General features: G+C 60.4%; 1 protein-coding gene across 3 annotated transcripts in view; it reads right to left on the bottom strand.

Annotated features, from left to right (window-relative positions):
- The window catches only part of CSNK1D (casein kinase 1 delta), a 31,739-nt gene extending 20,414 nt beyond the window's left edge, over positions 1-11,325 (bottom strand). The window contains exons 1-2 of one of the 3 annotated variants that reach the window (XM_045085640.1): positions 10,910-11,325; positions 4,563-4,673 (exon numbers count right to left, since the gene is read on the bottom strand). In XM_045085640.1, the coding sequence (XP_044941575.1) occupies positions 4,563-4,673; positions 10,910-10,985 (187 nt within the window). In that variant the 5' untranslated portion in view covers positions 10,986-11,325. The remainder of the gene's footprint in view (positions 1-4,562; positions 4,674-10,909) is intronic. The other 2 variants (XM_045085641.1, XM_045085643.1) reach the window with 2 other exon arrangements.
- Positions 11,326-13,143: the final 1,818 nt, after the last annotated feature.

Genomic DNA, 13,143 nt, shown 5'->3' with positions numbered 1-13,143 from the left:
GGCTGACAGAGGCTTTGTACCAGGCAGAGGATCTGAAACGCAGCCTTGAGGGACCCCTTCTTGAAGTGCGTGCATGCACGGGGCGGGGAGGGACCATCGTAAGCCATCCTTTCTTGGTGCCCCCTTCACCTAGTTCCTATTTGGGGCCAGATCTTCTGTCCTGAAAACTTGCCTCCTACCCTAGTCCTTCCTCTATACCAATTCCCCCCAAAAGCTCAAACACCCTTACATTAATCTCTGGGGGTGGTCTCCACAATTCTTAAATGGTTTGTGTAAAACTCCGAAGAAGCCGGCAATACTCCGTGCCTTGTTCCCAACGCCCCAAGTCAAGGCTGTTCTTTGACACGATTCAGGCCAAGCAAACTGCTGTGTTTAGATGGACCAAACCCACCTCACTTGTCTCTAATCCTGGGAAGATGTGCTAGGCCGGGAGGCGTGGGGGGCGGCGGCTGGCAGACCAAGAGCGGCCTCCAAGCCGCTCAGGAGCACCTGGGAAGGTACAGGACAAAGTCAAGGGGCCACAAGACTTCAGTGGGATGTGCATGAACGGAACTCCATGTTTAACGCAGGAAACCAAAGCTGTGTGTGGAATCTTGAATTTCTGGGGAAGGAGGGAGAGGAGGGATGTGCCTATCTGCCCTCTCCCAAGCTCCAGGAGGCTGAGCCCCAGGTTCAGTGACCCTGTCCCTGGACAATCCGGACGTGATAGCTAGATCTGCTAACACTGTGTAACACACGCACCGACCCTTTCCGTTCCCTTCAGAAAACACAGTGAAGAAAAAGACACCCTTAATTTTTCATACCCTTGTCTTGTGTGCAAGCCAGGGCACCCCACACCACACTACAGAGGGATGGTGATGACGAGGCCACGAGGCAGCGGCTCCAACAGAAGCCTAGATGCCAAGCAGCTGGGACCGAACGGCCCCGGAGGCACGTGCAGCGCTCGAGGGCATCCTGCAGGCCAAGCACTCGTCTGCTCCATGAAACACAATTCCACTCTCAGGCGGTGCGCCAGAAAAGGTGTCTGGATGCCATCGAGGCACTGTCCCCAAGAGCAAGATGCCAGAGCAGGAGAGAAGTACTGCTCACGGAGACGTGAGGTTACTCAACGCCTGGGAGCGCGCAGGGTCGAGGAGAGCCGTGTGCTACGTGGAGACCATACGCACGGATGCGGGGTGGCGTACGTCAGCCAGATGTGCATCAAGGACTCACGATGTCTGCTGACACTGATGGGTGCTCCGATGGTGACCCCTACTTTCTCTAGTGGTCGACACCAGCATGCTTCACCACCCCAGCACCAGGGAGCAGACAAAATGTGGTCAAAGCAGAGAGCCCTGCGGTGAGAGTTCTCCGGCCAGAAGACGCTAAGCTCTCTGTGTAGCCTACTTTGTTCCGAGTGGACTGTCCGGAGAATCGAGGGGTGAGGCCCCAGCAAGCAATCGGCTAGGCTACCCACAGGCATGTTCCCGCCGTCTGTCCAGACTGTTCCTCTGGGGACGGCAAGATCAGAAATCGGAGAGTGCACGCCGCCGCGGGGCCCGTGCAGGGACAAGGCCCACGAGGCGAGACAACGCCGACCCGCGGTGCGCGCTGCCCCCACCCGCGTGCCATGCGGACGGAACTATGCGTCGCTCCCAACGCCTGATGGAGTGCGGCAATGCCAAAACCTACGCGTGGGACTGAAAAACTAGTGAGAAACCAGGCAAAAGTGCTTTTCATTTTTACTTACGAGAAGTTTCAATATTCAACATTCATGCAAATACAGATTTTCAGTTTTTGGCAATTCAATCCTGAAACCGTAAACCGCCGCACCTTCTGACAAAGCCAATGATTTTTAAAAACAAATCTCTTATGGGTGACAGAGAAACAACTTAGAACAAACTAGACAGGGATGTCGGGGGCAAACTCTGGACCATGGCTTCTCTCCCAGAGCGCACTGGGACTGACATGAGGGCATTTGGGGGGGGTCCCCTACTGCCTCTCAAGCAGACGGGAGCAGCAGGCACTCAATTTAGTCTGGGTCCCCACAGATGACATACGTTCTTGGCTACCATGAAATGTTTCTTAACAAAAAGATAGTGACTGTCCAAATACAGCACGGGAACTGACCAGGACATAGGACGAGAGGCGTGAACTTGGGGTCGCCGCCAGCTTCTACCGCACCGACAGGTGCCGGCCCGCCCTCACTGCCAGCCCGGACTCCTTACGCGCAGCCCACTCACCCCTCGCACACGCCACACCTGTCCTGAGCCTTGACCAGAAGCTCATGTTCTTTACTGAGGGGTCACCAAAAAAGGGCTGGTCAAAGCCACTGTGGGGACGCGAGGATGGGAGAGAGCAGTTAATGTCTGGCAGTCCACCGCATTTTGAGAAGAACCTGATGTCTACCCAAGTCACTCCCCAGCACAACTAAGCAAGACCCATCCCTGCTACTCCACGTGTTCCATCCTGCCGGCACACTCGTGGCAGGTGGAAGCATCTGGGGTGCGCTCCTGACCACCGGAGGGCAGTGGCACGCCTCCCCAGGAGCAGAGCCGCTGTGCAACGGTGGCCTGAGTGCCACGATGCTCAGGTTCACATCTCTGTCCTCTGGGAAGTTCTGCATCAGTCTGTGCGTGTTCTCACTCAGGACACGAGGCTGGCGGACACCCACTGCGGAGGACTGTAGTGGCAGCAGCCGTGCCAGGGTCTGTAGGCGAGGCTGACTCCTCCCGCAGTGGCCGGCCCGCCTGAGCGCTGCTCTCTCCGGCCACGCTCAGCAACACCACCATTGTCTAGAAGGCCCTGCGTGGCAAGCTAGAGAGCGTGCGGCAGCCTCTCAGCTTCCAGCTTCCTCCTAGGGTACCACGTGTAAGGAAGCCCAGAACGCAGCATTAAAAGCATTGAGGAGCCACAATCAGAGGCCCTGGCCGTCCCTTTCCCACGGCCAAGCGGTCTGTGTGTGATGGAGAGGGGGACGGACAGCACGTGAACCCTGCACCGTCCGCAGCCCCAGCTTCACAGTGGTCAGGAGCTCACGCAACACTACCAGAATCTTGGACGCTGCGTTTATGGACATCATCTCTTTCAAAAATTGAGATCTTTACTTTTTTTTTTTTAAAGCACCTTGATAATGTCCACCAAGTACATGTCTGAAACAGAAGCAGAACTCAACCTGCACGCGGCAGATGGCCGGGCAGGAGAAGAGCCTAGGTTTCGAGGACCCTAGAGGAGGGACACAAATCTTACAGCAAGGATTTAAAGTGAGACACGATGCCGCCACCTGCGCCCTCCGCCCCGCGGCACCCAGCTGTGGTCCGGGACGGCGAAGACCCGCCCCGAAGGGAGTAAGTTCTTCTCTGCTCAGTGTCAGCCACTTCAATTCCTATTTGGGGCATCGGGGACAGTTTTCTTCCCTTCCACTCTCTGGCTCTCTGACTTACAGATTTTCAACAGAAACGCGGCCTGTTAACACTCAACAGGCTTTCAAGGTGGACGCTTTCCTCAACCCCCGGCCATCAGGCCCTGTCCAACCATGAAGGCCACACCCGGAGTCACCACCTGACAAGCTGGGCAGACTGTTCCTGATGCCTGAGAAGCCCTCTGCTGAGTGTCCCCAGAGGGCAGACGCACTGGCCAAGCCCTCTGTGGACCACGCCCTGGGGCCCACAGGTGTTTTCAGAGCCCAAAGCCGCCCCTGGTCCCAAGAAAGCTGGGACAGGACGCCCCAGATGCCCTCTGTGATGGGTCCTGCAGGACTATCCGTGTTGCTCTGCTTTGTATCTGTTACTAAAGGACATTTGTCACTGCGTGAAGCAAGTAATGTTGGTTGCTCGCAGCAGCACAGATTAAACCATTTTTGTGGAGAAAAGATGGCAGAGGGGAATCACCAATGCTTCCTTCTCACCTGAAAAAAGCAAATTCAGACTCTGAAGACAAATTTTCACTTGGCAAAGCGCCGAGAGCACCCCAAACTACGGACGCACCACAGAGGCTTCTGCCGCTTCTACCACGAAGGGTCTCCGAACAGGAGGAGGGCAGCCGTTCTTCCGGCACGGAGCCTTGATCCCAAGGGCGGCTCCTTGGGGTGAAGCATGGACATGTCCTTCCTAACGCTGCAGTGTCTTGGGACTCTGAGACCTCCAGCAAAATCCCCACTTGCTCCATTAGCCAGACTACTTGGAAGTCCAGGGAACTCTAATAAAAGACTCAGAGTCAGGATGAGTGCTCCCAAACATCAGAACCCCCGTAGGTCTGAGAGGTTTTCCAGAACGCTGCGAGCAAAGCATGTGACTGACGGGGCACACCCGGCAGTCAGGAGCGTGCCTAAAAGTCAAAATTCACATGAACCCTGAGTTTAAAAACAAAACTAGCTAATGTGGGGCTAGGGAAAAGCAGAAAATCATGTTTTCTGTTGAACGAGGCCCTCGGGAGGCCTCCTGATCTGAAGGAAGCCGCGTGACTGAGTCAAGTGCAGGGATGTTTCCCTCCCTTTCCCAAATAACCCAGAGGCTGCACCTCATGACGCATTCTCCCTCATCAAATACACCCCGGGTTTTCTTGCGAACAGGTAAAGGGCGTACCTCCTCCCTGCATCATTTTGTAGATTTTGCTCTCGATGTGGAGCTGAGGGTGTTTGGTTTTGACGCATTCAAGCTTGATGGCAACTTCTTCTCCGGCAGCAATGTCCGTACCTTGGCAAAGAAAGAAAACAGCACACGTTAATAACCTGGTGGCGACCACCTAATGCCACGCTACAACCCACTACGCACCCGGCACACTCTGCTCTCCACTGTGCGACGCTGTCGGTGGTCGACAAACCCCGTGGAGAATCACTACTACTTTGACTCTCTAAGCTGGAAGCCTTCGAGATGCAGAGAAAAGTCTTACTCCGTACTCCCTCACCCACTTCCACAGGTCCCCACTCCGGTCACGTGACTGGGGACGCAGAGACAGGACAGTGTCCTCCTCTCGGCAAGGATTCCCCTCTTTTTTGCCCTGATCCTTCCAGTCCACCTACCGGTCAGACCCCGTGTTCACCCACCCAGGGCCAAGCAGTGGGGGAGTTCCAGGGTGACTGTATGTTCCTCGTTTCTCCATGCTGCCTGGACAGGCCTGTGTGGGTGGGTTTGGGCCTTTCTTTTTATGAAACACCCCCCTGGCTTCAGTCCACCCGCCCCGGGTGCTGAGCCACGCGCATCCTGGAACAGTCAGGGTGCTTCTCGAGCAGAACTGGTTCCCATAAGGAGACTCCTGCAAACCTCTCCCTAACCGAAGAACAGGACTTCGTGTTTATTACTGACACTGGACCAGAAGGATAGATCCTTTCTCAGAGCCCAAATGAGATCCGTCGACACAGGCCTATCATATACCTTTTGCTAGTTTTATACTAAAACTGGCAAAATATCTGCTAATACCTCCCAATAACCAGCCCACGGGTTTGAAGGCAAAGTCAGAGTTACTATCTAAAAATGTTCTATCTCTGTTTTACTCCAATTGAGGAATTGCTGATGTGACAACACCCTGCCCCAGACTTCACATACAAATGCTCCTGACCTCTCGTGTGCCCCGAAGCTGTGCCTGTGAACCCCTCCTCAAGAAGCTGCAGCTGGAGACAACAGGGCAGCGTCCTGCATAGTACACACCGAGCTTCCCCTAAGTTCCTTCCAGTACTGCTGTCCCTCTTATCTGCAGCCAGCTGTGGTCTGTGAACAGATGGTCGTGCTCCGGCCCCACGTCAGCTCCGCAGCAGCCTCGCCCCAGCTCGCAGGCCCGCACCCCTCCCCTCCCCTCCCCCCTCTCGTCAGGTCCACATGTCACCATCTCAGGGCGTCACCACAAAGGGGAGTAAAACGCAGTAAGGTTACTCTGAGACCCGGTCACAGACCTTCCGGTACAGGGCACGCTGCAACTGCTGTTTTATCATTAGCCGCTGCTGGGAACCCCTCACTGCACATCATTCAGGAACATGACCATGGGTCAGTACGTCTGGGAACAGAGGTGGACGCGTAGTGTTTGGTCCCGTCTGCGGTTTCAGGCATCCCCTGGGGGTCATGGAATGTGTCCCCGGTGGATAAGGGGGTCTGATGAATAAACCACTTTCATCCTTCCCAGCAGTACATTTATCTGTACTGGTTCCAGCAGCTCAACAGACCCAGGACGTTTCCTACTCAACGAGATCCTAGTGTTGGAGAAAGCCACCTCAGCTGCCCGGTTTCTCTGTCCACAGGTTCAGGGGGAGAAGCGCAGCCCATTTCATGAGACGGGCACAGAGAGGTGGGCTCACAGGTACACGGCACTCGGAGATTCCCAGGCAAAGGACGAGTACGACCGGCCAGCACTAAAGCCACGACCAGCCTGTGGGAGCGCGGCTGTTCCTGTGGCCACTCAACGCCCAAGAACCCCCAAAGTCTCCTCCGGACCGCTCAGACGGCCGCGAGAAGTGCAGGGCTTCTGCTGGGCCTGACTCCAGAACCGTGGGAGGACCGCCATCTGAGGGCGGCAAGTGACCACCCTAGATTTAAGAACTGTGCTGACCGTTCCACACAGACTCCTGTGGGCACTCCGAAAGACAGGTAATATACTGTGTTCTTCCTGCCCGCACTTGCGATGATCTATCCAATTACAAGAGAAATGACTTCATCCTCAATGTGCTGTGCAAATGCAAGATGCACTGGGAGTTCCTGTGAGGACCTGGACTCCGAGCTGAACCCGCCAGCCCAGGAGACACGGGTTGAAACGGATGACTCAGCTTTCTGGTTACATCAGCAACTCTGTTCCCCAAAGCAGAAGCAGCGGGGCCTTCAGCGAGAGCAGTCTTGCTCCGCCAACTACGTCAGCACTGTCACCCCTGCCACAAAGCAGGTCTTCGATGACAGGACAGCCTGGACCCACACAAACTACCTACCAGACCAATGCCTTCAAAAAGGCAGAGAACATTCTAGCCCTACCCCATTGTGCCGGATAACGCAAACATCTTGCCATCAATCCAGCAATACCGACTTGACGGTCTTGGAAACAAATGACCACGGGCAACTGTGGAGAACAATCTGAAGTCCATTCTCCTATCACGGTGCCAGGCTCCCTGCACGACTGCAAATGCAATACAGCCGGCCTCCCCCAGATCACAGCAGCAACAGGGCCGGCCTCCCCCTAGGATCGTAACTGTCAGAGTTGCCAGGTCACATGATCCAAAGAGAGCCGGCTTGGGCTCTGCAGATAAAAGGTGAGCACAGCAGACACTGCGGGCGTTTCTTTGGAGGATGTCTGCCCAGTGGGCAGACGGACCAAGAAGCCCAGCTTTAGTTCCTGGGCACTCCTTGAGAAGCAAACATCACAGGCAAAACCGAGGCCCACGCGTCCATACGGCCCTGCAGCCCTGCCCTGCTTCCTGGGGCTGGCCTCACGCCTCACACTTCACCAGGAGCGCTGCCCCCAGTCTGGAGCTCGAACCACCCCCGGCCCACGGCGGGGACCGATGCCGGGCAGCGAGAGAGCAGCGAGGGGCTCTGACAGCAGTGACACCGCAGCCAGTTCAGTTCATCATCTTCTACAAAAATAACGGTCCAGGAAGAACGGGAAATTACAAAACCTGGTTCTTCAGCGTAACGGACTCTTACGAGCACTTGTAGACAGAGAACAAGAATCGGAAAGACCGCACCGGGCACTCGGTTTCCGAGTCAGAAGTCAATCCACAGTGTCTGTCTACAGCGACCACTTTTATGTCCCGAACAACCTCAACTCCGAGGTAGCTCCGCAAGGAAGCCCACCCCGTCGGGTACGAGTTCCTCTCTCCAGGCGAAGGTACTAGTCTCTACGTAGGAGCGGGTTAGCGGTCGTCCTAAGAAAACAGAATCACGTCTCTCCAGGTGAGCCAAGTCAGACGGTGAACTACGCGCACCCAACCCCAGGCCTGACGCCGTCCGGGACCACCCGCACCCGCTGCCGAGGACGGTCTTAGCGGTCTTAGCGAAGCCAGAGGGCGCGGCCTCTGGGTCGCCAGGCGGGTCACCCTCCCAGGGCCACGCTGACAAGGCAACCGAGGCAGGCGCACGGCCTCTCATCAGAGCCTCTCCGAGCTTAAGCCACGACCCTAGGAAAGCGTCAGCCAGTTGAGGCAACTGGTGTCTCCCCGCGGCCCGGCAGCCGCCACCTCGGATCCCTACTGCGTGCCGGACTCCTTGTGCCGCGCTGCTCCTGAGGGAAAGTCCGTGAGAGGAAAAACATGAAAACCGAGTACTGAAGGTCTCTAAAGGTGTTTACGTGCGCTAGGACATCAGACCGCGCGGTCCACACAGGGAACACGAGGGCCGCGCCCTGGTAAATGGAGTGACGGGGTCTGACAGGGCACGGGCCGGAAGAAACCGCCATCCCGCCCATCACGAGTGACAGTGGCAGGGGACGGGAGGGCCCCGAGGACCCTTCTGCCAGCCTCCAGCAGACAGACGTGGACAGGACAGGGCCGCGGGCTGAGCAGAACAGAGGCTGCGCCTCCTGCAGCACGGCCCCTGCACACTCCCTCCGTCCGCTCTACCGCTCAGAGCACGCGGTCCACGTGGAGAACATGGAGGCGCACAAGAGGTACACGGACCCCAAGGGAAAGGGCTCCTGGCGTCCAGCGCCTCACGAAACATCGCCTCCGGCAGCGAGGGACCGAAGCGCACGCAAGCTAAGGCTGAGGGAGGCGCAGGGCTGGGAAAGCTTTGCCTTACGCCCACTGGCCACACCGAGTCCCGGCAACGTTCCGCCTAGGTGTGTGCTGTACAGGACACACGGGCCCCGAAGCCTGCCCAGCCCGTCCTTCCCGAGAGCCTCTGGGATCTGGTAGGCTTGGAGGTGGACTGAGGGTCAGGACCACACATTCTGGGGTCCACAGTGGCCCAAGTCCAGAACATGAACTTTCTGAAGTCCAGGCATTGGAGGAAGAGTCCCAACGTACTGTCCCCTTTAAAAGGGCAGCTGTGGGAAGGACTAGAAGGACTGGCAGGGCACAGGGCTGCCTGACCGTGTCGGTGCCGCGGGCCGCTGGGAAGGCAGGGCAGCCCTGGCCCTCTCGGTCCACACGGCCCTCAGCAAGTTGAAAGACGGGCCTCCTCGCGGTTTCCAACCTGTGAAGGCACAGGAAGTCCCAGGCGGAAATCCAAGACTCCGCACGCCAGGACCACAATGTGGTGAACCCGTCCAGGAGTCGAGCTGGCTCTGGTCAGTCGTCAATGACAGGGGAAGCGACTTAAGTCGTGCTGGCACCAGAGCATGGGACACATGAGGACCCAATTCCTGAACTTACGCCTTTACTGACACAGGAAAACCTGGTGCGGACCCCCCTCCTCCCCATGGTCTCCGGAGCAGCCTCTCGGACCCTTAACCACAGGAGCTGGGAGCTTTCCGGCCACATCTCCTTCACAGAACAAGATCGCCTTTCCTCCGTGGGCCCTTCCTCCGTGGGCCCTCGCTTAGCCTGAACGGACCACCGTGTGGGCCAAGAGCCGCCGCCAGGAAACGTCAGCTGTGTCTTGGGTGCGCCTCGAGGGATGGGCCGCGGGGCTGCTGGGAGCCAGGGCACGAGAGGTCCTGGGGACAGGACAGACCCCTCTGGGGCAGCTCAGCCCGATCGTGGACGGGGAGCTGCGAGGTGCGGCCGGCGGTCGCCGCGGCCAGAAAGCCTGAGCTCAGCCGCCTCGACTCCCAAGTACGGGTGGCCGGTGGCCGGCGGACGCACTCTCAGAGCGGCTCCTGCCCCCTGGGTTAAAACTCCAGCCGAGGCGCCCCGGGGGCTCCGTCGTGAAGCCTCTGCCTCCGGCCAGGTCAGGATCCCAGGTGCGGGGTCCGGCCCCGCGCCCCGCGCCCCGCTGCTGCGCCCTCTCCCGCTGGTCTCTGCCTCGCAAGAGCAGAAACTTCAGCCACAACCCACCGCTCCGGAACGAACGCGAACCGTTCACGCTCCGCCCGCCTCCCCGACGCCGGTGCCGCGGGGCCGCAGCCGGGACGACCGGGGAGAAACGGCTCGGCGGCGCGCTGGGGGCCGAGCCCGGGGCAGCGCGACCCGCCGGCTCGCCGCGTGGGAACGAAGGCGCCGAAACCGCGACGGACTCCACGGACGCGCCTCGGACACGGCCCCCAGCGCGCCCGGGGGCAGCAGGGCGGCTGGGGCGGGGCCCGGCAGGTTCGCGGCCCCGCGGCTCTCCCCGCGCCTCCGCCCCCGGCGACCCGGAGCCCCCGGCGACCCGGAGCCCCCGGAGCCCCCGGCGCAGGGGGACAGCCTCGCCGGCCCAGCGCTCCGCTCGTGCCCCCGCGTCCAACTTCGCCAGCAGGACAAGGCGAAACCCCACCCGCTCCTGCCCCGTGCGCAACACGCACTCCGGGACGGGACGGCCCGCCCCGCCGACCCCGCGCTCGGTCCTGCGCTCCGGCGGCCCGCGGCCTAGACCCGGGGAGCGCCCTGGCCTGTCCCCGTGCCCACCCCCACGTGCACAGGACGCAGGGGCCGCACACCCGCCCGGTGGCCTTTGTCTGCCTGCGGGGACACCCCGGCGCGGACAGCGGGCGGCCGGGGGCGCGGGCCGAGGCTCAGGGCCACTCCCCGGCGGCCCCGGGCGCGCGTCTGGGCAGCCGCCCCCGGGGGCTCGGGCCGGGCCCCACCGCAGGGCCGGGGAGTTCGCGCTGCCCACACCCGGGGGCTGCGGGCGCCCGGATCGGGCGGGGCGGGGGGCGGGGGGCGGGCCGGGTCCAGCCGCAGGCCGGGGGGGGTCCGCGGCGGCGGCTGGACGAGCGCCGAGGGGGTCGGTCCCCGGGTCCTCGGAGCGGGGCCCCCGGATTGGGGTCCTCGGGGCGGGGTCCTCGCAGCGGGGTCCGCGGCCCGGGGCCCAGGGGGCGGGGGCTGGGCGGACGCCCTGCGGGGGGCGGCCCCGGCCCGGGGGGAGGGGCGCCTCACCGAGATAGATGTCTCCGAAGGAGCCGCTGCCGATCTTCCGGCCCAGCCGGTACCTGTTCCCGACTCTGAGCTCCATGGCGGCGGCGGCGGCGGGTCCGGCTCGCTCCTGCCCTCCCGGCCGCTTCCTGGGTCTGAGCTCGGGGAGGCGGCGCCGCTGCTGCCGCTACGGCGGGTCGGGCTGCCGGCTCCGCCCCCCTCACGGCCCCGCTTTCACCATCGCTTTCCGGCCGCCCCGCTGCTCCCAGCGCCTCAATACGGGGCGGATGGGACAGTCCGAGCGCCGCCGCCCCTGCTCCGGCCCCCACCGACCCCGCTCGCCCTCTCCCCGCCGCGGATGGACTCGGATCTTCCGGGCCTAAATCCCCCTTCAGCTGCCTGAAGGAGCCGCCGCCATCGCGCTGTGACGTCACTTCCCCTAGCAACCCGGCGGGGCGGGGCCACGCTGCCCGAGGGGCGGGGCCATGGCTTCGGGCGGAGGGGTGGGGTCTGGGCGGGGTCTGGGCGGGGCGGGGCGGGGAGGGGCCAGTGCGCACCCGTGTCCTCTGGACCCCGGGGCTCCCGGGCCATCCCCCTTTCTGTCTCTGCCTCGCCGCTGCGCCCCGGCCCGGGAGACCCCCCGCCCTGCCCGCTCCCACATGCAGGCTCCACGTGCTGGCGCGGGGGCTTCGTTGGTCCTGGCAGGTGTCCGGGAACCCGGCGGCTCCCCGCGACTGACTCGAGACGGGCCCCCAGGCAGTGATTTTTGCAAGAGGGAAAGAGGGAGCTGAGCTTGTCTGTCCGTCCAGGTCCTGGCACCCGCAGGACACAAGCTGGGACACAGGTATGCGGGGCCTCTTGGGCTGCCCGTGGTCTACCGAGCAGCTCCCCTCCAGTCCTGTGTCACCTTCCCTGCTGCGCGGCAGGCTGCTGTCCTCCCACGTCCAACATCTGTCTGGTCGTCTGGTCCTCCGCGCTCAAACCTGGAGCCTGCTGTCGGACCCGAAAGGAGAAGGTGAAGCCACCAGGGTCTCAGTCCCATCTTCCTGGAATCCAAATCAACCTTTTCGTCTCGTTTGTATTGGGCCTGAGTGCTCTTCCTTGGGAAAGAAAACAAGAGTGCTAAAGTTGAGAATGACCACAAGCTTCAAAGACCCAGAGTCCTGATTCTTCCCCCTGGGAAGATGCGTCCAAAGCAAGAAGGACTGACCATCATGGCATTGCTTCTCGAGGCCTATGCCCACCCATGTGGAAAGGGAGAACCGTCAAGCATCATGTTTTGTTTTGTTTTTAATATTTAAAAAAAATTTTAAAGATTTTATTGATTTATTTGAGAGAGAGAGCAAGCATGGGAGGAGAGAGGTCAGCGGGAGAAGCAGGCTCCATGCTGAGCAGGGAGCCCGATACGGGACTTGATCTCAGGACTCCAGGATCATGACCTGAGCCAAAGGCAGTCGCTTAACCAACGGAGCCACCCAGGCGCCCCAGGCATCATGCTAATACACACTTCTGAACATCTAGTGGATACCCACTGCTCTGTGCACAGGGTCCCGGCAGGTGTGGGCGAGACAGCAGCACAAACTGACCCTCCCTGGGGTGGCCAGGAAGAAAGCAGGGGAGTCAGTGCCCTCCCCCCTGCACAAAGCAGGCGGGCTCTCCCCTGGCAGGTCTCCCCTCTCCAGCAGTCAGTCTCAGGAGTGCAGCCCCTGCCCCAAAAGGGTTGGGGAGGCAGGTATCAAGTCCTGAGCGGTGTGTAGCAATGCCTAGAGACAGGAGAGGCTGGGAATGCCCCACGGCCATGTGTCAGCCTGGTTTCTCTGTCTCACAGGGTGGGGGCAGGGGGTTTTGTCAAACCAGTAAAAATAGGTTGTTGGCAGAACTCCCAGATGAAAGGGGCCTGTTCCCCCTCCCAGAAAGCCATGAGTACAAACTGGGAACAGAAAGGGGCCTGGAAGTACAGTCCACGGCCACTCCCTTAGCTGCCCTGGGCTGATCACTGGCCAGCAGTCCATCCTGGGGACTAAGTGTCCTCTCTCAAAAAGAAGCTGCAACTCTTTGGGCCTCCCCCAGGCCCCAGGGTTCAGCCCATGTCACGCATTTATGCTTGGACTTGGTCAGGATAATCAGCCGACAGCAGGACCAAAGTCCTTGTTTGTGTTTTACTCCTCCTAATGGTGGGGGGAAGTACCCGGAAGGAAGAGACTGCACAGGACCCAGGACCGGAGGCACCTTCCTCAAGGAGCCATTCACCAGGGCCT

Source organism: Mustela putorius, unplaced genomic scaffold (genome assembly GCF_011764305.1).
Source record: "Mustela putorius furo isolate JIRA1106 unplaced genomic scaffold, ASM1176430v1.1 tig00000873_pilon_pilon_pilon, whole genome shotgun sequence".
In the NCBI taxonomy this organism is placed as follows: Eukaryota; Metazoa; Chordata; class Mammalia; order Carnivora; family Mustelidae; genus Mustela; species Mustela putorius.
Note: the sequence above shows the minus strand (reverse complement) of the source record. Positions and strands in the feature narration are given on the sequence as shown.